Source organism: Triturus cristatus, chromosome 5_1 (genome assembly GCF_964204655.1).
Source record: "Triturus cristatus chromosome 5_1, aTriCri1.1, whole genome shotgun sequence".
NCBI classification, from domain to species: Eukaryota; Metazoa; Chordata; class Amphibia; order Caudata; family Salamandridae; genus Triturus; species Triturus cristatus.
In genome coordinates, this window is record NC_140587.1 from 226,984,237 (window position 1) to 227,008,814 (window position 24,578).

Consider the following 24,578-nt stretch of genomic DNA (forward strand, 5'->3'; position numbering starts at 1 on the left):
GTGCAAATGCTTCCCGCTATGAAAAAAATAAAAAAACCCACATCTTCAACCTTGAAGAGAGGGCGCTCTCCATTCAAAACGGAGCTTCATGAGGAATGCCGACGTGGAGCTCCGGAATCACGCCGCCATTTTGTTTAACGTCAAAGCCACGCCCCCTACATTTAGGTAATTTAAATGATTATGATTGGTTCATTCAAGGAATTTGATGAATAGATGATTTTTTTCAGGTATGTTTCTAGAATGTTAACAATATAAACACTTTCATTTTTTAGCATGTTTCCTATGTCTATTGGTTTTCATATGTTTTTAAGCAAGATTGTGCACATTAACTAGTGGCTTTAATGAAGTCTATTAGGTTGAAATGTGTTGCCATTTATTAAAACTTCAAAATACAGCTGGAGTGCTGCCATAGTGTGTATCTTTTGTATATATATATATATATTGTGATCAAGGGCTCGTTAAAGCCCGAAATGCATCATGGTGGCCAATGCACAAATAAAATAACAAGGCACAGAGGAAGTGGTGTCCGTTCCGTTTTTCTTTGGTGAATCAAGAAAAGGAGTAATCATATATATATATCATTATATATCATTATATGTATATATTTATATATCATTATATGTATATTTTTTTAATCATTTAGATTTTACAGTCTTTGATTTGTAGTAAAAAAAAAAAACATTGTTTAACGATGCTTTGGGTATTATTTCCTTCAACAACATGTTTTTTGCCACAATAGTTTTAATATTCCCATTATATGTAAAAGAATGTGATATTGTGGGAAACAATGTTTTTGACACATTATTTTTGTCTCTTAAAATTTTATACATGATATTCAGTCAAATAATAACTGTACCACACTCCATAGAAAATATTAGAGTTGGGTCTTAAAATAAAACCCCATATGAAATAATTTAAATTAAATTAAATTATTTAAAGTAGTTGAAAAGAGAAATCATTTTAATTTAACACTAAACATTTCTAAACATAATCTATATATTTATTTAGAAATCTAAAAATAATAGATATTCTTAATTAGTTTTAACATATTGTAATTACCCTTTTGTATTTAAAACTTAATATAATAATATTTTGGTCTTAACATATATGTAACTCACTTTTAAATATTTCCATACATCACTCCTGAGAATAATAATACATGATAAAAAGGCTATTTTATTTTTACTTATGATGGATTTTTGTGTTTGAATTCGATTGATTATATTCAAAATTATGACATTTAAAATGTAAATTATGTTTTTCATGCTGTAGCAACTTTTTATTTTGTTCTACATATAAAATAAATACATACAATAATTTATAATAATATTTAACATAGCCCTTTTTTTAGTATTTTTTCAAGTTTAAGAATCTTTTTATTTTCCCCTATACTTTATCATAGTGTGGTCTGAACCACCGGGCAAGAGAATTACCTAAGATAAAGTAATGGTAAATTTGATAGAGTTTATTTAATTTACAAACAATCACTAAAAATATTTATATGTTTAAACATATTAAATTAATTTATTTTATTTAAGGATGTATTAGCAAAAAGAAACTCCCTCCTAAAGTAAAATGTTTATATTTATTTTTTTAGGTATTAAATATTTAAAAAGGTAGTTACAGAATAAATCCAGTTAATTATTTATTTACATATTGTTACATTTATTTTTTAAATTAAAATACAGTTATTCAAATATGTTACAATAAAATATTATTTTAATTATTTACATTATTAACATTAGATACATTATATGTACACACATGTATATTTAAAAATGAGATTATTAATTTTTGGAAGTGGTAACTTTAAAATCATAAATTTGGCTTCACCCTTTGCTTCAGGGAGTGAAGTGGATTTTCTATGGGGTTCTATATTGAGTACCTGCCACCATTATGTTCTATAGAAGGGCATTGCAGTATGAATGGTTGGCCTTTTGTGGTGCTGAGGTTATTACTGCTCCTTTTTGGCAGCAGCGACTTTACACTCATAAATTTGGCTTTAACCTTTGCTTCATGGCGTGGAAACATATAAGCCTCCCTTTTGAGTAAATCTACACTTGGATTATGTCAATAGTCAGAAGTAGTAGAGTTACTCAAAAGGGTAAGAGTACATTTATTAGTAATTAATTTTCATGTGCAGATTTGCATTTGTTAATAGGCCCTGAAGCGTTGTTTGGTGGTTTAATGTGAACCTGGTTCACAGTGAATGTAAAATTATGTTTGTTTTCACCATCATCCTTCAGAAATGTTTTGAGACTAACCGGAGTGTGTTTATTAAGTTGCTAAGGATGCCTCATTACGGTTGTCAATTAATTTTTTTTATTCAGGCAAACAGATGATCAGCAACACATTATAATTATACAAAACACATCAACTCGTGCACAATCTTAATGACAGAGTGATCCCTTAAATACCACTGGGTTCTTTTCAAAACATCAAAATCATCAGGTTTCAAGTCCATTAGTATATTTTGCCTTGTACGCAGCTATTGCTATTCACTGTGCCCTCTATCCATTACATCATTATAACATTTCGAATCCCTCTGTATTCCGCCCATCTACCCATTCTATACCCCACTTCCCGGGGCATCCGCGGCTTTGATAGACCACTTTTTCAGCTTCACAGCACCAGTCAAGGTCCATCTCCAATTCTGTGACTCTAGGGGGTTGCACCCCTCCCCATACCCTAGCAATATTACTTTTTGCTACTATAGCTGCTATCATTAACCACAGTTTGATATATTTCGCCCACATGGTTTCCCCTGTCACACATAATATGTATCTAGTAGGGCCGCCTGCCCTGACACAACGGACATTACCTGTGTAATCTTGCACCAGTATCACTGCTACATGGGACAGTCCCACAATATAGAAAGAAGGTGCCTACTCCACCACATACCCTCATGCAGTTGTCCGAGTCACACATACCCATAAAATAAAGCCTCATCCTAGTTGTGTAAGATCTCTGTAGGATGTGGAGTTGTATGCTTTGGTAGTCCGTTCTCCATTTTCCTACAGTACAATGCCTCCAGGTACCCTCTCTGTCCCATTGAGTGATGGTCAACCTGGTATGCAGGCTCATCCCTATCCGCAAATACCAGTTGTTGAGCATAACCAACTGTGCTGCCCATTAATATTTCCGGATGCTGGGAACTGCAAGTCCTCCCTCAAATACTCCCCGTTGTAATATGTGGAGTGCTATCCTGGAATTCCCACCGTCCACAACTAGGTGTCTTACTTCCAAATCTATCTTGCAATAGAAATCTAATTGTTCTGAAGGACATGTAATAGACGCGGGAGTGCCATCAATTAAATACTGGTTGCTTTTCCCATTAGTGAAAGTGGTAACGTTCTCCAGTGTGAAATTTCCCTTCGTAGTCTATGTAGCTAGGGGAAACTAATTGTCATCTAAGAATTCGGCCTCAGTTCGAGAAACCACAATGCCAAGATATTTAAACTTGTCTCTGATCAATAGGGTTTTCCAACAGGCCCGTAGGATCAGCATATCTCCAGCCAAAAAAAACACAAGAGACTTATCTCAATGTATCTGATAACCAGAGTAGCTGCTGAACAGCTGGAATATGTGGAGTATGTGGTTTATCATAGACTGGGGATTTGTGCCATATAGTATTATGTTGTCAGCATACAGTGAAATCTTTTTCCTCCCATTCCTTCCCCCTACAGAGATACCTCTTGCCAGTGGGTCTCCTCTGACCTTTGCTGCCATGGGCTCCAGCGCAATAGCAAATAGCTAGGGAGAAAGCGGGCATCCCTGTCTCGTCCCCTTGTGGAGCGCCACCTGCCTAGACATCACTCCACTCACCCTCACCCTGGGCAGGGGATTCATATACAGCAGCTGGACCCAGGTGCCGAACTGGGGCCAAAACGAAAATTCTCCAGTACCATGAACAGGTACTGCCATTCTATGCTGTTGAATGCCATGTGGGCATCTAGAGACAGAAGCACTGCGCTCTTCTCTGGCCTCCATTTAGTGACATGCAGTACCCCATAAAGGAGTCTCAAGTTAAGTCCAGTGCTAGGGCATGAATCCGGATTTGTCAGGATGAATTATGGAGGTTAATACTCTGTTAAGTCTGGTTGCTAAATACCAATACCTTTGCTTCGGGATTTAACTGTGAGATTGGCCTATAGGTGGTACATTCCTCTGGAGGTTTGCCCTGTTTTCGGATGACCACTACCATGGCTAGCCGCTAGTCCTCCGGTAAACTACCCTGTTCGAGTGACTCCCGCAACATACCTAACATATGTGGAGCCACGAGCGTTGCAATGCCTTTGTATAATTCGACCGGTAGGCCATTAGGTCCGGTCGCCTTGCCCGATTGCTGGGCTTTAATCGTGCCACATATTTCTTCTGTGGTTACATCTTTATCTAGTTCCTCATAGTCCTACATTGCTAGTGTGGAACGGCAAGCATCTTTTAGGAGTTCTGCGCAATCTGTCTTTGTTCTTGTTAATGAGGACCTACATAGCTGTTCATAATAGTTTGCAAACACTGCAGCTATATCCTCACTGGTCTTACAGGTCTCTCTATCTGGGGTATTAATCTCTAATACCTAGTTCCTCTCTCTCTCTCTCTTTTCCAGCCATGCCATTAACTTAGTAGCTTCTGCTCTTTATTTTTCCCACCCACCAGGGACTGTGCATATCCTCTTATTACCGTTTTCTAGGCTTCCAAAAGAATGCAGCCCGAGTCAACTGTCCCTAAGTTTTCTTGAAAGCAGTGTTCCGTCCGTTCTCAAATCTTCTCCCAGACCAGTTTGCCCCTGAAGAGCCAATGATCTATGTGGGGTGGCAGATTATTTGTTCTGGTGGGCCCTAGCAGTCATACCTCGACCAGAGAATGGTCCGATAAAACCCTTGCTCTTTGAGTTGACACCCCCCGCCCCCCCGAAAGCTGCCTGCAGCGGCAGAGTGCATCCATATGTAGTCCAGTAGGGAGTATCCCCTATGTGGCGCCAAATAAAAGGTGTATTGCTTAGTCATGGGATTGTGTTCGCTTCACAGATCAACTAGTTTGAGAGCTTCCACAAATGTCTTCAGGGCGTCTGCCCCTATCTCCATCCCTGTGACGATACCCTTTCTCTGTCCGGGTCCATTAATGGTGTTCAAATCCCCACCAAATACTAACACTCCAAGTGGGAGTTCCTGGAGTCATGTACTAAGTTCAAGAAGGGTCTTTGCATGCATCCTGGGCGGTACATATACTGAGCACAAGTTGAGGTCCTGGTCCTCCCACACCCCAGTGAGAGCCATATATCTGCCCATCTGATCATTCCATACTCTATGAGGAACAAGAGGTATAGTTATTCTGACTAGTAGTCCCACGCCCATGACCCTGTGGTGAATTCCATGTGTGCTGGTAGTTTATACCCGAACCTATCTAGTGCTCTACAGGTGTTGCCTCTCAAATGTGTCTCCTGTAACAGAACTATGGGGCTGATTAGAATGGCGGGCAGACTGTCGTCCGCTCACCACCCTATTGTAAACGGCACTTCCCGACAGGCTGTTGGCTGTACGGACAGAGGTATTACGATGCGACTGCCACCACGGCGGTCGCAATGCCTATCTTTTGCTTTGCAGTGCTGCTGGCTGCAGCACATGTCACAATGCAAGAAAGGGGATACATTACATATCCCTGCACTATGTGGCAGGCACCATGCAGTAACTGCCCCATGGTGCAGGGATATGTAGGGGGGCACCATAGGTGCTCCCAAAAACCCACAGCTCAGGACAAGGGCAGCCCGCTATGGGCCCCTAAAGTCCCTTTCCACCTGCCTTTTCATGGCAGGTTACCCGGGGCGTTAAGGGACATCATAAACCCTACGGCAGTACCTGACAGGCACTGCCACCATTGTAGGAATTGGATGTCCCTCCGACACACTGGCAGGCTCAAGTAGCCAACCATCCACCCGACATGGTAATATGGCGGGCGGATCACATGGTTCCGATGGCAATGGGACTGCCACCGACTGGCTGTCTGTGGCAGTCCCACCATCATCATAATCAACCCCTATGTCTGGTGTGTGTCGGAAATATTGCATCACCATTGTTCATTTAATATTATTACCTAGTCAGTTTACGTTCCAGGTCATGATTCTCAAATCTCGACACTCGGGGGTAAGCACAGGGACCGGTGTCAGAGGGTGTGTCAGTGATCTGTGAGGTCATCAGCTTCATCTAGTAGAGACCCCATTTGGACTTCGGTTACCCTGACGGCATTATGTTGAGGTGTGTTCTTAACCCCTCCCGCTTCCCTATCCCATCTCCCAATGTGTGCCAAGCAAAAACACATGTTATACAAAAGAGTAACGCCACCTAACATGTGACCTTTAAGCCCCAAACCGTAAAACTCCCCCCTCCCTGATACCGTGAACGGAACCTCCCACCCCCCTCAATAATGCAGATCGCCTGTCACCTAAAAACAGAACTACCAAACATCGGGCGGACTTAGGCCATATGTCAATCCGCCGGTCATCTGCCCCCAATCCCCATTCCAAGGACTACTATGCCCATTATTTTATCTTAGGTTAAAGCGAACCCACTTTCCTACAAGAGACTAGGTGCATTAGAAGGAAAGTGCAATTATTGAACTATATTCTTATCTGTGTCCAAAATCTGTCTGAAATTCTGCCTCTGAGTACTAGGACTTTGCACCTGTTGCTCAGAACTGTATGAGTCGCCTCTTGGTCCAAACCTGTCTAGCAGTGTTCAATCTGTCCTCTTCAGTCCTCTTGAGTTGCTGGAGAGCCATTCTGTTAAGGGGGCAATAGGTCACTGTCCATTGTCGCATCCGTCACGTATCCTGCCACTGCACCGCTGCCTCTGTGTGTATGCTGCGATCTTCACCCCGTCTGCCATCCATCCAGCCAATCTTGGCCTCCTCTGGGGTAGAGAACATCCACACGTTGCCATCTGCTGTTACCCTGAGTGTTGACAGGAAAAGCATACTTAATCTCCTTTTCCTGGAAGGGCTTTTTCACTTCGAGAAAAGCCCGTAGTGCTTGTTGCACCTTTATGTTAAAATCTGGAAAGAAGGTGATGACAGTGTTGTCTACTTTGAGCCGTGGGGTGCTTCAGGCGGCCTGGAGGATCACATCCCTGTCACTGTAGTTGATGATACGTGACATGAAAGGTCGCGGTGGGGCCCCCGGCCTTGGTCGGGTGCCCGGGACTCCCTGGGTTGATAGATGCAACGCTGGCCCTTCTGCCCTCTCTGGAACTCCGTACATTGTTTTGGCGGGAATAGCCCTCCTGAACAGCTAGCTTAGCCTCCTGTGCTCTGGTTGTAAAAGTGAGATCTTGTACTTTCTTCTGGAGTGCCTTCGTTTCGTCACAAGGCAGTTCATGACCTCCTCCACTTCCTTGATTCGAGTGCCCAGGTTTCGCAGATCGGCCGTAATCAGCAAGACTTCTGTTGTCCCTGTATCAATCCTTCCGGCCAGATCCGACCGAACCCCTTACAGGGCTGTCATTACGCCTTGCAGTGTGGGTTCCGCGGCCACAAAGGGAGACAGCGGTCTACGGTCCAGTCTAGCCTCCACCGTGGCCCTTGCCACAGATTCCCTGGGTAATGCATACTTATACAATTTCGTTTGTTGGCCACTCAATGGCTTAACCACCCCGAACTTGCAAAGTCTATCTCCACTAGTTCAGATGTACTCTTCGAAGGGGGGGGGGGGGGGGGCTCAGGAAGATCCGCTGACAGTACCCATCGCTGCCTGCCCAGGTAAGTTCTCTGTTCCTCACGGCCTGTCTGGGTTCCTGACCCAGGCTCCCCCACCACCCCCTCTCGATTTCTTCAACTGCCGCAAAAGCCGGCGACCAGTACTGTCGCCCCCAGCTCTCGAGTGTTCCAGAACTCTCCCCTCACCACTTTCGCGGTGTTGGTAGATCAGTTCAGCACCCGGTCAGCATGCCAAAATTAATTGCCTACTTTTCTTATCTACAGTTAAGTAATTGATTATTTTGTCAGAGCAGTTGCTAATGTTTGACATTTTTACTCATTATATATCATTTCTCAGTTTAAGCATGGCATTGTTTCTTTGTAATTGTCAGATTTCTCTTTTGTTCTGAATCATATAATGCAGATTACAAAAAAGATCCAAGAAAACCTGATTTATTCATTGACATTTTATTCATTCATTTATAAAACAGTTTTTTTCAGCTCAAGAATATTAATAAAATATAAGATGTGCCCCTGATGTAACCTACTTCCCCTAACTACTGCCCCATTGCTTTGCAGCTAGGATAACATATATTTCCATGACCCCGTATACTTTGAAGGTATATGCATATTTTGTAATAGTATACAGTCATATATAACTTCCAGGTGATCCTGATGCATAGACGTCTGTTGCAAGCAACCATACATCAAAAATATAGTTTTTTGAATACGTGCCATTTATATTCCCCTGGTTTTACCTAGAGGGAAAATATGCCTTGTGTCGTAAAAATAAATAAAATAAAAATTAAAGAGATGGTTCAAATGCTGAACTTGGCCTTGTACACCAAACATTTTGATCAAAATTTCAATTGCAGTATCTCATGTAGTTACATAATTTGTTATATAGTGATAAATCATATGCACAGACACATCAGTGCACACATACATGTTTGTGCACACATACTAGTACACACACACACCCATACACACCCTAGTTAGCACATAGTTCCATAATCATACCCTTATTTCAATGAATTTCTTCATTAATATTCTCAATTTATTTTCTCGCAGTTTTGCACGACCTGGAAAAGGAACATGGCTCGGTAAAGGCAGCCAGGAAATGGGAATTGAACAGTCCAGTACGTCTCTAGAGAATATGGTGTTTGGTGCAGGCTACTGCAAGCCAGCTGTCTCAGAGGTAGGTCTGTACACTAACACATATAAAGATCAATGCCAGTCAGCTATAATGTATGAACAATCATGGCTCTTTGTTATGGACATTAATATAACTTCCATTATGGCCCCCATTATGAGTGTCACGTATAATTTCACTTTGTGTGGTAACTCCTGTTTCTGTAAATATCAGAAATATGAGTTGTGCAAATTTTATTGCTCTGGATAAATATTGTATGTTAAAATCTGTCTCTCCTGGGTACATTTGGTCAAGCCAAACCTGGGTCAATCCGCCAGTATTTACCAGGGGGACATGCACAGCAAATACCAGGCCAAATTTGTAATAGGCTACAATAGATCACACACGATGAACTCCAAACACCTTGATATCTGCTTTTATTGTTTATGATTATTTTCGCATAGGCATCAAGGCATTAATAATGAGGGCCAAAATACTGCAAGCCGCCACATATGTTATCGATATCTGGATTATAGGTTCTTTACCTCGTAACTGTTTGTATGGTGGTTGTTTCTTCTTTAACATCACAGCACCTCTTCCAAGAATAGAAATTGAGCTTGAGAAATGGAGTGAATGAAAAGACAAGAGTACCTTCAGGTCACTTTGTTGCTGTCTTATGCATAATAGTATATGGGTGTTCTCAAACGTAGGGTAGTGGGCAGTTACACTCTGTGCTGTCTCTCATTTCAATCTCTGAAGCCAGTTTCTCCTGAATATCATTCTAAGCACGGACACTCTACAGAGCATATTTTGTTTCCTTCACTATACGATTATAATATATATGTATATATTCTAACATTACATAGTCATACCCTAGTTATGAGTAGTCCTGTTCGATCCATTTCTACTTAAAATTATGTCTGTGAACCTTTTTAATCATGCTTGGCATATTTTCAAAATTCATTTTATGTAAAATTTGAAAAATGTACATAATTGTTTGCTCATTGGAGAGTGGGTTATACACAGAATTAGAGACTATTTCTCCATGAACCATTCTCCTGCAAGAACATGACTTTATGTTTTCAGTTATGTTATGCAGATTGTTAGAGCAGACTATCAACCTAGAGGGTGCCCTGGTAAGTGTGGCCTTGTGGACTGAGCTGGAAGAGTGGTGCTAGGACGCGTTGGAAGGACATTGGCGAAAGAAGGGAAGAGGGGACTGTGGCCCTCTGGAGGAGGAGCCATTAAATGCTCCCCTCTTCCATTGCTACAGGTTGGTTAGGGGTTGAAAAATGGACTATGCTGCGATTTTACCAGCCAGAATGTCCGGCAGGTAGAATCTGATCCAGGGTTCCTGCATACTTTGAAGTTGGGCACAGGAACGCTCTCCATTTATATGTGCAGTAAGTACTACTACAGTAGTAGTCTTACATACTGTTACGTGGCTCTGTGAATCAGCCCCGAAACATCCAACTATGCTAGTAAAAATAGTATGAGTAAAAGTACAGAAGAGGACACAGACTTTGTACATGAACATTCCCTGAATATTCCAATTTATTTCCATTTTAAATGATTTGGTGTTAATTTACAAGCCTTATAAGAATACATTAAAGCAAACTACAGGAGTACTACCTTACGGATCCCAAAATGCATTTTCGATAGGCCTCTCAGTCATTTGTATTGATTTTCTTTTTACAACTTTATTGCCATTTTTACATTGCACATGTATACATTATTCCATTCCGTTTCTCTACATCAGAAAATACTTGACAGCCTTCAATACCACATTCTATTATACAACACAGAGTATTAGACGGTCATTTAATCCAGCTTTGTTAGACTATTCCCCATACTACATTTCCTTAGTCATTATCCCTTTATCAGTTATTTATATTGATTATCCAATTATTAATATACTCATTTTTTAATCAAGTGTAATTTGATCTTATCTATTGGTAGTTAGTTGTGTTATTCAGTTATTTAGTTACATTTGATTACATTTTAATTGAGCATATACATATATCAATAAGAAATCTATGTAATTAAATTATCATAAAAGGTTTAACTTAAACAATGCACCCTGAATATTGAAAACCAACTGAAATGTGTGTACATTCTTTAAAAAATGCCGCAGCCTTCTACTGACTGATTAATTGCACAGCCCAAGAATGACATGTATCCCCATCTCCTCCTGCTTTGCAGGTCATTCAAAAGGGGGCTGCCTGACTCCTCTGCAGTCTCCGCCCTGTTTGCTGGAGACTTCACCCCTAGGAGACTTCATTGGCTTCTCACACATTGGTTGTTTTTAAAGCTCTACATGTAGTTCATCGGACTCTCACTGTCGCTTCTATGCTCGAGGGAATGTTTTACTCTGACGTCCTTCGTGTACTCTCTCAGCTGATACACACTTTAAACGCAGCTGCATCAGTAGACATTATTCTTCCAATTAGCCAGCTAGACATTGGAATTCTCTACCTCTTTCCACAAAGAACCTTCTACTTGGAAACAGTTTGACATGTACCCATGCCAAGTTCAGTAGGAAATCTGTTTCCAGGTAACGGGAAGGGAGGACCCCCACCACCAAAATATGTGAAGGTGCAGGACAGTTAGTTTCTCCACTGAAAATGTTTTCTCCCCTTGAAGAAAATAAAAGAACAACAAGTTTGAGACAGGAAATGCTCGTGTTCATAGCATTTACCCATTCAGAAATACAAGTAATATATGTTGAAATATGCAAATGTTTACATGCATGTTCACTCATGGAAAAGCTACAATAGCGGTAGATTCTCATTAATTATATTTGCATTCCAAGGAAGTACATACGTCTGAATATTCTTAAATAAACAAATGCATTACTTTATTCAGTCAACACATCCAAGGCCAGGTTGTTCCAGAAAGGCTCTACATATAAAATATTTAAGGCTGCAAAGCTTTCACCTTTGGAAATCAGATTATTTTAAAAAATAGTTTAAAGAAAAATCTCATGCTGGTCTTCCTTCTATAATATTGCGAAGGATAACTTGTGTTGTCTCAAAACATTGCCCATGTATTCATGAAGTATCAATTTCTAATAAAATAAAATAATACTGTGTCGTGCATCAGGTTTCAAGGTCTTTGTTCAAGCACTGATTTGGGAGCACTTCTTGATCTCTGTTCCCATTTAATGGCTATATTAATTCGGCAGTCCCAAAAGATAAAAATAAATACATTCACAAAACACTGTTAACTTTCAAAGCATTAGGGCAATGTAATAGGGCTGTTTTGTGTGCCTGCTAATTAATCTTATCTTCTCAAAGGAACGTTAATGAGTTTGATCATAACATCCATTTGGAATGGTTAATGTGGGAGCGCGTTTCAGAGAAATGTTAACAAACCGTTCATTAATTTATTTTTGTATTCGAAATGACAAGTTGTTGCCAAGGCAACTCCTAGTTAGTTGCGTGATCTATAAAAATGTCGAACATCCACCTAGTCACTAAGGATGATTCAATAGAAGTCTTTCAGCAAGAGGTTTTCAATGTTTCGAAACTTGTATTCCAAACTTTGATATTTTGCCTCAATTAATTGCTCAAGGGTGTGAAAATTTTGTATTAAGCACCATATTATTTTCTTATGACCGTGCATAGGGAGACTGCCACCACAGTGGGGCACAAAGAGTTGCATCTCATTTAGGGTGTGCTGGGCAGCTTTGCACCCTCACGAGAAAGGGCCTGACCCACTGCTGTGTCAGGATATGCACGAAAGACACCTGGCGCCATATTATGCATTGTGTCTTGCGGGCACATCGGGCGTCTTTGCTCACTCTGTTCACCCCCCTGGGGTACAATGGTATTACAGAAAGGACTGCAGATGCTTGTGCATCCCCTTCTGCCTCATTAATATACCTGGTGCATATGTAGTGCCAGTTCTAATATGAGAAGGCGTACCCTCATTTGCATGGAGGTGTGGCCCCATGTAAATGAGGGAATAATTTTGCTTGTGAGCCTGCGCCGTATTACAGTTTCAGGCGCAGAAGCAAACATGCCCTTAGGAGGTGCATTGAAACTTTCAGCCTTCTAAAACCAGCCCTCTGGAGTCGAGAAAGCAGGTCCCACGAACCCCCCAGAAATCCCCTTGCGGTCACTCCCTACCTGAAAGGGGATCTCTCTCCGCTCTTCAAAGTACTGGTGGCACGCCGCCTGCACTTTTGAAACACAGAGCCACTTTGAAGCAGCGGCTCCATATTTTACTGGAATATGCTGACCCAGGGCAGCGCAAGACCACCCCTGCCCTGCAGGAGGGCCAGCACATTCTTTGTAATAGGATGCATTGTGCCTGTTTGCACCTGTTGTACCTTTTGAATGGTGTGCAATGGAGCAAACAGGAAAAGCGCGCTGTATGCATTATACAGCTCCTAGAAGACAATGAGGGAGCATTAGGATTTCCCCAAAGATCCATGTTGTGGACAGATACACCATTTTATGCCTATAGCCAGGCTGTGCAACCCATGAAATAAGAGATCCCTGTCTTGCCTTATAATCCCGCAATACCCACCCATATGAAAAGTACAGAATGCAGGCCACACGCTGCATGCTTTACATTGACCATGTTTTGTCATAGGAGATGTGCTGACCGATTAAGGGCCTCATTATTATGTCAGACGGAAAGGCTCCGAACGGCAGTCAGATTTTCCCAACCCGAGTCGTAACACATGTTTCCGACTGACCGATTACGAAGGAAGGTAACTGTTAATTTTGTCCGGCTCGGTTCCGAACAGCACTCGGAGACTCCGAGTCGGTTGGAACTGAATCGTACAGATTTATGGACCGCGTTTACGACCAAGTGATTATGATGTCAGATTCGGACAGCCTTTCCGAATCGGCTTCTCCCACACGCAATGGCTGTCAGAAACTGAGTTTGGGGGCCTGTAGCAGGCCCCCCTTCATCCGTAGGCCTCCGGTTTGGGCCTGTGGGGGTACCCATGGGACCCTCTTTACAACGATTTACATTATGTGAGGCACCACAGGGTGCCCACCACAGGGTGCACTGTTTTCTGCAACAACCCCTTTCTTCAATGGGAGTCTGTGTTGTCAGTTGGAACACAGGCACCCATTGAAGTCAATGGGAGTCTGACCGAACAGTGTTCAGAACCATCGTATTTGGTCAGTCGGACTCTCCGAATCCGAGTTAGTCAAAATGCTTTCTGACCAACATCGTAATGAGGTCCAAAGTGCTTAATTTGTGCAAGTGACTGCAGCTGAAATAATAGTCAGCTATCTGGATTTGAGCTGAAACAAGAAAAAGTCACAAATGGGAGTGAGATTAAGGAATAGAAAAAAGCACCTTCAAGCGTGAGTTAATGAAATATGAAGTTTAAGGTGTTAAAAAAAAGAGGCATGGTCTGGAGTTAAGACTGGGTAGGCGTGTTTTCGCTGTTCCTGGCATTCTCCAGCATGGATGTGTGCTCCTAAGAAAACACTTATGATCTGAACTTGTTTCGGAAAAGAAGCATTAGGCACAGCCAATCAAAACAAGGCATGTTTCCATTGTGATGCATAGGTATTTCTGTTTCAACAGGGTCTATGCAGTCCTCTCTGCACCAGGGACCTTACAGGCTCCTCTGTTATCAGAAATGGAGGGATTTGCATCACAGATGGATCCAGTTTCTTTTGAGGAGGCCCCACAATGTTCTTTAAAGGGGGCTCCAAGGTTAAAGAAATAAATGGATCCGTTGAAGAAGTCAAACTCAAGGTAGACCTACAAGGCAGTAGCATAATCAAATTACACATGGGCAGTCACTAATGTTATGGACAGCAAAGCCTTAACCTGAATAGGACAGCCATCTGTTTCTACCAGGGAAGTGCTCGTTTGAGGACCATTTGTACCCAAACTGTTTGTCTACCAATGCAAATGAAACAACCCGCCTCTTGTCAAACTTTGAGTTACTCACAGCCCCTCGACAATGTTAAACTTCGGGATGAAGCTCTACCAAAAACATGTTTTTCCATGACAAGCTGCAAATCCTGTAAGCGGTGCAAATTTCATTGCATCACCTAGTTGGTTGCTATTTATTTATTTATTTATTTATTAAGTGATTTATAGAGCGCCTGGTGACCCGTAGGCATCCCCGCGCTGTAAATTTGTGAGAACCAAGAGAAGGGGACCGGGGGAACTATTTGGGAAACAGGAAGGTTTTTAGATTTTTTCGGAAGAGGGCGTGACAAGGTTCCAGACGCAAATTGCGAGGAAGTGAGTTCCATTCTGCGGAGGCTTTGACAGAGAAGCGTCGGCCACCGGTGCGAGACTTCTTGAACTTAGGAACTGTGGCCAGATGATCGCCATCAGAGCGAAGGAGTCTGGGGGCCTTGTATGGGATGATCATGTTTTTCAGGGCGGCTGGACCAACACCGTTGATAAGTTTATGGGTGGTGCACAGGGCTTTAAACTCTACTCGCTGGCGAACAGGAAGCCAGTGCAGAGCCTTAAGAGCAGGCTTGGCAGAGGCTCTGGGAGGGAGGTTCATAATGAGCCTTGCCGCCGCGTTTTGGGTCCGTTGGAGTTTGGCCAGGGTAAATTCAGGTGTGCCGAGGTAGACGGCGTTGCTATAGTCGAGCCGGGCTAAAATGAGCCCTTGGACCAATAGTTTCCTGGATAGGGGCGGAAGGAGAGGGAGAATCTTGCGAATTGACCGCAAGAGGCCAAAGCATGTTCCAGCAGTTTTGGCTGCCTGGGTCTTCATGGTGAGGTCAGGTTCCAGCCATACTCCTAGTGTTTTAATTTCTTTTTTTGGTGTAGGGATTTCACCAAAGGCGTCCGGCCAAACTGATGGTGGGATGGAGGTCCATTGATTGCCTAAGAGCATGATTTCGGTTTTTGCACCGTTCAGCTTCAGGGAAGATTCGCACATCCATGTGTGAATATCCTGGAGACAGTTCAGCAGGCTGTCTGGGTGTTTATCCAGGTGGGACAGAGAGACGACAAGTTGAGTGTCGTCTGCATAGTTTACTATTTTTATCCCGTAAGGGGTCACAACATCTTCAAGGGGGGCCATGTAGACATTAAACAGGGTGGGACTAAGCGAAGACCCCTGAGGGACACCACATCTGAGTGGGAGTGGGTCTGAACGTGAGTTGCCGTCCCACACCTGAAATGAGCGACCGGGTAAGAAGGAGTCAATCCAAGCATGTGCAGAACCCACAATTCCTGCCCTGGACAGGCGATGGAGAAGGACACGGTGGTCCACCGTATCAAAGGCGGCACTGAGATCCAGGAGGATCACTGCCACTATCCTCCTGAATCCAGGATGCACCTTGCCTCCTCGATTACGGAGAGGAGGGCAGTGTCCGTGCCATGGCCGGGCCGGAAACCTGTTTGGGATTGACGAAGGAGATTGTTTGTCTCAAGGAATTTGGATAACTGTACGTTCACTAATTTCTCAGCCATCTTGCTGATACAAGGAAGGAGCGATATGGGTCTGTAGTTGGCCATGTCGTCCGGGTTCAGTTGGGGCTTTTTCAACAGAGCCTTGACAACAGCGTTCTTCCAGTTGGGAGGCACTGTGCCTTGGTAGAGAGAGGTGTTAATGAGATCCCTGATGATGGGGGCTATGCTGGGAGACACGGTTTTTAAAAATCTAGCCGGGGCCGGGTCAAGGGGGGATCCGCTTTTCATTTTGGCCAGCGTGGAGGTGACCTCAGTAAGGGAAACTTCTCTGAAAGAGGGCAGCTGCGGGCTGTTAATGCAGGCCTCTATATCCGTGTGGTTATGAGGGTTGATGGTAGGGAGGGAGTCCAGTATACGCGATATTTTGGAATCGAAATAGGTAGCCAGGTCCTTGCTTCTATCCGGGGGAGGGGGGCAAGCGGCGGGTGCCATAGGAATATGAAGTAGTTCTTTGACTATAAGGTAAGATTCTTTTGAGGAATTAGTGGCATTTTTTATTCTATTGTCATAGAATACGGCCTTGGCTAGCTTTAGGGCAGATTTGTAGCGTCTTACCGAGCTGTGGTACATGTCCTTATTACTGTGGAGCCAATCCTTTCTCCACTGTCTCTCAGCCTTTTTGCACTCTTTGCGGAGAGCTCTGAGTTCAGAGTTGTACCATGGGGCATGGCCCTTTATCCTGTTTTTGTTCTCACGATTTTTTATGGGGATGATACTGTCGAGGGAGGAGGAGATCCATTCTCTGAATTGAGTATCAGCGGTGGAAGGGTCCTCCAAGAGAGTAGGGGTCGAGGAGTCCAGGGCTTTGGACCAGTCCTCCACCGAGAGTTTGGCCCACGATCTGTCTCTGGTGAAGGTAGTGGGTTTTTGGGGTTTCTTGAATGCCCCTGGTAGGTGGGTCATGACCAGGAAATGGTCTGTCCACGGGAGTGGTTGGGAATTTATGAATTGGAGAGAGGGGATGTTAGAAAACACCGGATCAAGTAGGTGCCCTTTCGTATGCGTTGCACCGGAATTGGCAAGGAGAAGGCCATAGGCCGCCAGGTCACGAATTAGCTCGGATGCTCCTGTGTCTAGTGGATCATCGAAGTGTATGTTTAGGTCTCCTGTTATTAGAAAGTTAGATGTCAAGTGGGCCGAGGAAGAGACAATTTCCAAAAGGGCGGCCGAGAAGGGGCCGAAGTGGCCGGGAGGCCGGTACACCAAGAGGCCTGACAGGGAGCTAGTCGAGGATAACTGGATCGTAAAGAGGCAGCTCTCTGACTCCTGGGTCTGAATCTCGTGGGTTCGACAAGCGAAGTGATCCCGGTGGATGATGGCTAATCCACCTCCTCTACCTAAGGGGCGTGGTTGAGACATGATAAGGAAGCCCGGGGGTAAAGCCAATACTATGTCCGAATTGGAATGCTCAGTGATCCACGTTTCGGTGAGGAAAAGTATGTCCAGATTAAGATCGACAATGAGATGGTTAATGAGCAGGGCGTGCTTGGGAAGCGATCTGCAATTCAATGTCGAAATTTTGAGGACAGGGGGTGGAGCAGAGGGTTTAGGAAGGAGTATCTTTCCTGGTTTGCAGGTGTTACAGCTGGTAAAAGGACCATTGGGACCGTGCATTAGGTGACACGTGCTGATTTTAGAGGGTCTGAGGCTGAGTAGCTCTCTGAGAGAGTAGCTTACCTTTGTGGCGGTGGAGTCGGCCATGGAGTCTGGCCCTAGGCCCGGTCGTGCGCGGACGGGCGCAGACGGGCTTGCCTTAGGCGCGCCTTCGGCGTGCAAACGGCGCTCCCGCTGCGCTCGTCCGCTGCGCTGGTATGGCCGGCACATTTGTAGTCCTTGAGGGTGGGCGTGGCCTCGCTGTGGGCGTGTCTGCCGCCTTGGGCGTTTCCCTGTCTCAGCGCAGGTCGCTGTCTCAGGGAAGGTGGAGGAGGGCTGTGTCAGCGCGTGGGGTGAGCGCTTTAAACAGGTGAGCTCCCAGGTTTTTAAAATTACACACACGAGCACAAATTACAAGTTTTAAAAGTCAAAATAGTGGTCACAGTCCTCCGGCTTCCGCCTCAGAGGATACACACAAAGTAATGACAAACCGCTTGTTCTCAGCGTTTTTGTAGTGCTTGAGGGTGGGCGTGGCCTCGCTGTGGGCGTGTCTGCCGCCTTGGGCGTTTCCCTGTCTCAGCGCAGGTCGCTGTCTCAGGGAAGGTGGAGGAGGGCTGTGTCAGCGCGTGGGGTGAGCGCTTTGAACAGGTGAGCTCCCAGGTTTTTAAAATTACACACACGAGCACAAATTACAAGTTTTAAAAGTCAAAATAGTGGTCACAGTCCTCCGGCTTCCGCCTCAGAGGATACACACAAAGTAATGACAAACCGCTTGTTCTCAGCGTTTTTGTAGTGCTTGAGGGTGGGCGTGGCCTCGCTGTGGGCGTGTCTGCCGCCTTGGGCGTTTCCCTGTCTCAGCGCAGGTCGCTGTCTCAGGGAAGGTGGAGGAGGGCTGTGTCAGCGCGTGGGGTGAGCGTTTTAAACAGGTGAGCTCCTAGGTTTTTAAAATTACACACACGAGCACAAATTACAAATTTTAAAAGTCAAAATAGTGGTCACAGTCCTCCGGCTTCCGCCTCAGAGGATACACACAAAGTAATGACAAACCGCTTGTTCTCAGCATTTTTGTAGTGCTTGAGGGTGGGCGTGGCCTCGCTGTGGGCGTGTCTGCCGCCTTGGGCGTTTCTCTGTCTCAGCGCAGGTCGCTTTCTCAGGGAAGGTGGAGGAGGGCTGTGTCAGCGCGTGGGGTGAGCGCTTTAAACAGGTGAGCTCCCAGGTTTTTAAAATTACACACACGAGCACAAATTACAAGTTTTAAAAGTCAAAATAGTGGTCACAGTCCTCCGGCTTCCGCCTCAGAGGATACACACAAAGTAATGACAAACCGCTTGTTCTCAGCGTTTTTGTAGTGCTTGAGGGTGGGCGTGGCCTCGCTGTGGGCGTGTCTGCCGCCTTGGGCGTTTCCCTGTCTCAGCGCAGGTCGCTGTCTCAGGGAAGGTGGAGGAGGGCTGTGTCAGCGCGTGGGGTGAGCGCTTTAAACAGGTGAGCTCCCAGGTTTTTAAAATTACACACACGAGCACAAATTACAAGTTTTAAAAGTCAAAATAGTGGTCACAGTCCTCCGGCTTCCGCCTCAGAGGATACACACAAAGTAATGACAAACCGCTTGTTCTCAGCGTTTTTGTAGTGCTTGAGGGTGGGCGTGGCCTCGCTGTGGGCGTGTCTGCCGCCTTGGGCGTTTCCCTGTCTCAGCGCAGGTCGCTGTCTCAGGGAAGGTGGAGGAGGGCTGTGTCAGCGCGTGGGGTGAGCGCTTTAAACAGGTGAGCTCCCAGGTTTTTAAAATTACACACACGAGTTCAAATTACAAGTTTTAAAAGTCAAAATAGTGGTCACAGTCCTCCGGCTTCCGCCTCAGAGGATACACACAAAGTAATGACAAACCGCTTGTTCTCAGCGTTTTTGTAGTGCTTGAGGGTGGGCGTGGCCTCGCTGTGGGCGTGTCTGCCGCCTTGGGCGTTTCCCTGTCTCAGCGCAGGTCGCTGTCTCAGGGAAGGTGGAGGAGGGCTGTGTCAGCGCGTGGGGTGAGCGCTTTAAACAGGTGAGCTCCCAGGTTTTTAAAATTACACACACGAGCACAAATTACAAGTTTTAAAAGTCAAAATAGTGGTCACAGTCCTCCGGCTTCCACCTCAGAGGATAAACACAAAGTAATGACAAACCGCTTGTTCTCAGCGTTTTTGTAGTGCTTGAGGGTGGGCGTGGCCTCGCTGTGGGCGTGTCTGCCGCCTTGGGCGTTTCCCTGTCTCAGCGCAGATCGCTGTCTCAGGGAAGGTGGAGGAGGGCTGTGTCAGCGCGTGGGGTGAGCGCTTTAAACAGGTGAGCTCCCAGGTTTTTAAAATTACACACACGAGCACAAATTACAAGTTTTAAAAGTCAAAATAGTGGTCACAGTCCTCCGGCTTCCGCCTCAGAGGATACACACAAAGTAATGACAAACCGCTTGTTCTCAGCGTTTTTGTAGTGCTTGAGGGTGGGCGTGGCCTCGCTGTGGGCGTGTCTGCCGCCTTGGGCGTTTCCCTGTCTCAGCGCAGGTCGCTGTCTCAGGGAAGGTGGAGGAGGGCTGTGTCAGCGCGTGGGTTGAGCGCTTTAAACAGGTGAGCTCCCAGGTTTATAAAATTACACACACGAGCACAAATTACAAGTTTTAAAAGTCAAAATAGTGGTCACAGTCCTCCGGCTTCCGCCTCAGAGGATACACACAAAGTATTTCCTTAGTCTCCACTCTAGAAAGTGCTGCTCCAGTCATTAAACTGTGTTTTTACTTTGTTGCACGTTGGGGCAACTGCTGTTGAAGAAATGACTGTCAATAAAATACTATGGAAACAATAAAATAAAACCCGCCAACACCTTGAACGTCTAGGTGTTTACAATGTAGGAGTTGTAACATCTGGCTCTACCATTGCACGACTAAAATAACAAAACTTCCCAAATGCTAAACAGAGAATGAAATGTATGTATGTATGTTTGTTATTTATTTAGTTCCTTTATAGGTCAGTTTTGCCCCCTTTTGTTGGCTTTGGAATGCTCCAAAAGTACGACGAGGAGGGATGTCAGTGGCGAATTAGTGAAGGGAGGGCTCCAATCCAATAGTCTCTTTTAACCTTAAAATGCACTGCGTCAATTTCTGGAAAAAAGGAACAATTCCGTTTTCAGGTTTTGCCTGAAATACATGCTCTTCAAAAATGTTAATTGATTAGTGTTATGCATTCCACAGCATAGAAACCTATCTTTCTTTAATCCGTTTAAGGGCTCTTTAAGTGATCAGGTGCGTATGTACTGAGTGCATGATCAGGCGCGCAGTGACATGCTTGCTTCTATTGTTTTTTTTCCCCCAAAACCTTTATTGAGAAACTTGCACATCAAGTTACAAGGTATGCAGGCGGGGGATTCTCAAATAAAGAGGAACAACCACATCTGTTACACAGATCATAGGAAGATATTGTACATTAGTAGCCCACAACAGTACGCGGAAGACAGTGACATGAGATGGAGTGGGAAGGATATGGAGGAGCGCCCAGGAGAGGCAGGGTGCAGGCGGGAAAAGCTGCAGAGAACCAGCAGTGCGTGGAGGTGGGGAAACAATCCTCTACGAGCCAGCACCGGTGGCCGCCGCTGGCCATGAGCCGGCAGGTAGCAGGGTAGAGGTCGCAGAGGACGGAGCGCCTTGACATAGGAGGTATGAAACAAGGGGACCACAGATGTCAAGTGGCTGGCAAGATGCCGGCGTCAGGTCCCAAAATTCGGAAAGAAGCGTCTGGCAACGCGCAGCATCCTCAAGCCAAGCTCTGGCTTTGGGTGCGGGTCTCCGACCCCAATGCATGGCGACCCTGCATCGTGCGACGGGAGGCATCAGGACAGTGTTTTACAAAGCCTAGGAAGCAGATCAATGGGTTCGGCATGACAGGCGCGGAGGTGATCTTAGTGATCTTAGTGATGACGGTGCACACCTCACGCCAATAAGCTGAGACTTTGGGGCACAGCCAGGCGAGATGAGAAAAGTCGGCAGCGGTGGCAGAGCATCGGAGACATCTATCGCTAGAAATGAGACCTATTCTATGCAGCTGAACAAGGGAGTGGTACAGTCTATGCAGATATTTAAAATGTATGAGGTGCAGGTGGTAGTTAGGGGACAGACATTTGGTCTGCTTGCAACAATACAGCCAGACCTCCTGAGAGAGATCGTTGCCTAGGTCCGCGCTCCAGGCCGCGCGGGCGCGGTCAGCGGAAATCGGGGATGCCGCCAGTGTAAGAGCATAAAGTCTGGAGAGCACATTGTGGGGGGAGGGGGAAGTGTATGCAAGGTCAAGGGCAGCCATCGAAGGAGGGGGCTGGGGAAACGTGGGGTGCAGCTCCCAGCAGGCTGATCTAAGTTGGAAATAGAGCAGGGTGAGGTCTGGAAGAGAAAAAAGTCGCTGGCAGGGTAGAGGTCTGACAGCATGGACAGCCCCAGGCCAGTCGCACTTTTTACCATCCTGGCTGTATGTAGTGAAGGGAATGCTGGGTTGTATGCAATGGGCATGGCGTTGGCGGAGAGCAAGCTGGAGCCAGAGTATCTCCGAAGACCGTCCCAGGCCCAGCGCAGAGTCTCCACCGCATCGATTTCTCCGCGCAGGGGATTTGCGGGGGCAAAGAGAGCAGTCCGGAGCGGCGTGGTCAGCCTCCACCGCCACGTGAGGCTGAAAAGGCGTCGGATGTAGCCAAAAGTGTGGGAAGCTGGCCTGGGCGCTAAGGGCATATAATTTGAAGTCTGGTGCACCCAGCCCACCACACGTTAGAGGGAGTGTGAGAGTATTGTATGCAATTTGTGGCTGAAGCCCAGCCCAGAACTGACGAGAGAGATAATGAGGGAGGGGAGTGTCTGAAAAAAATGAGCCGTGAGAGGAATGGGCATATTCAGGAACAGGTATAGAAACTTTGGAAGCACCACCATCTTAGCGACGGCTATGCGCCCCACCAAGGGGGATCTTGGCTTCCAGCCAGTCAACCGCCCAGCCGTAATTTGCCCTCCAGAGTTTGTCCACATTCCTGCTGAGCCAAACGCCCAGATATTCAGTGGGCACAGTTGTCCACACAAAAGGATATTGCGGAATAAAGGGGTCAGTGGCATTCGTCAGAGGAAAGAGAATAGATTTACCCCAGTTAACCTGGATACTAGACAAACCCCCGAAGTGCATCACCTCGCGGACCATAGGGCCAAGATTTTCTTGAGGGTTGTGGACATAGAGTGTAACGTCGTCCGCATACATGGAGACGACCAGGGCTCGGGCCGCAAAGCCAAGATCCCTCTGAGTATGATGCTGTCGTGGCCTAGCGGCAAGGGGCTCCCTAGCCACAGCAAAGAGCATGGGTGAGAGTGGGCACCCCTGCCTTGTGCCCCTAGAAAACGGGGATGGGCTCCGAGATCTGGCCGTTAATCCGAAGGCGAGCTGTAAGAATAGAGGAGGTGGACTTTGCGCAGAAATACCGGGCTAAAGCATCCACGGCCGGAAGAGCGGGGTTGATTTGGTGGAGAACAGCGAATATAGTTCGGAGATTATGCGACGTGGCATGGCCACGGATGAAACCGGACTGGTTTGAGTGAGCTATCAGGTGCATGAGAGGAAGGCGAAAATCTTATTGTTGGTGTTGATGAGCGATAATGGGTGGTAAGAGTCAAGGAGCTCGGGGGACTTGTCTGGTTTCAGGAGCAATGTTAGCAGGGCTTTGCGAAGTGACGGAGGGAATTAGCCACATTCGAAGGAGTCAGTATACATGGCGGCAAGGTGTGGAATGAGAAGAGGCGCAAAGGCTTTGTAAAAGGACGCAGGTAGACCGTCGGAACCTGGGGCCTTATTGCCGGGTAGGCTATTGATGGCTGCAAGCATTTCCTCCCTAGAAAAGGGTTCGTTGGTATTCCCGATGGCTGTTACCCAGCCAGAGGAGCTCTAGAGTGTGGAAATATCGCTCAAGGATGTCGTGCAAAAGGACAAACCCAGCAGTGTACAGTTGAGTGAAAGGCGGTGAACCTAGCCACCACCTCGTCGGGAGAGGTTTTTCATTCCGGACCTCCGTCTTGGAGCGCTGTAATATCCAAGGAGGCGTGAGGCCGTCACAGGAGATTGGCTAAAGTCTTGCCCGGGTGATCCCCCTCACCAAAGCGATGCGCCCTCGCCTCCCTGCCCAGAAAGGAGAGTTCCCTATCTGCCTCATCATTAAAATCGGAAAGTGTACCCCGGAGCTGCGCAAGGATGTCAGGGGAAGGGCTAAGAGAGTGTAAAGAGTCAAGAGACTTAATTTCTCCATCCAATCATTCGAAGGTACCCCGAATAGAGCGCAGGACACCAGCCTGCTTGGAAATACACTCACCCCGAATCACCACCTTGAGACCCTCCCACAGTGTGGAAGGGGAGTCAATGGAACCGGGTTAAGATCAAAATAGTTCTCGATTGCGGTTTGGATCTCGTCGCAAAACACGGAATCGCGGAGCGCATTGGGGGGTAGCAGCTTGGCAAACATGTGCCCCGGGGAGTGCGGGGGGAGCAGGCTGAGGCAGACTGGAGCGTGGTCAGAAAGGGTACGCGCCATGTGCTCCACAGAGGTGACCCACACGAAAGCGTCCTGAGTGGTGATCCAGAGATCCAGGCGGGACCAGCAGCCTAGAGAACCCATAACGCAAGTGCCCTTGCGCACTTCCGGGTGAGTGTGCCACCACACATCAAGCAGTGAGTTGTTGGATAGTATGGAATGCAGGAAAGATGTAGCACGT

General features: G+C 45.8%; 1 protein-coding gene across 4 annotated transcripts in view; it reads left to right on the plus strand.

The window, feature by feature from the left end:
• The window catches only part of FAM135B (family with sequence similarity 135 member B), a 1,149,009-nt gene that overhangs the window by 860,732 nt on the left and 263,699 nt on the right, over positions 1 to 24,578 (plus strand). For all 4 annotated transcript variants that reach the window (XM_085604871.1, XM_085604873.1, XM_085604872.1 and 1 more), the window contains one exon: positions 8,758 to 8,884. In XM_085604871.1, coding sequence (XP_085460997.1) covers positions 8,758 to 8,884 — 127 coding nt within the window. The remainder of the gene's footprint in view (positions 1 to 8,757; positions 8,885 to 24,578) is intronic.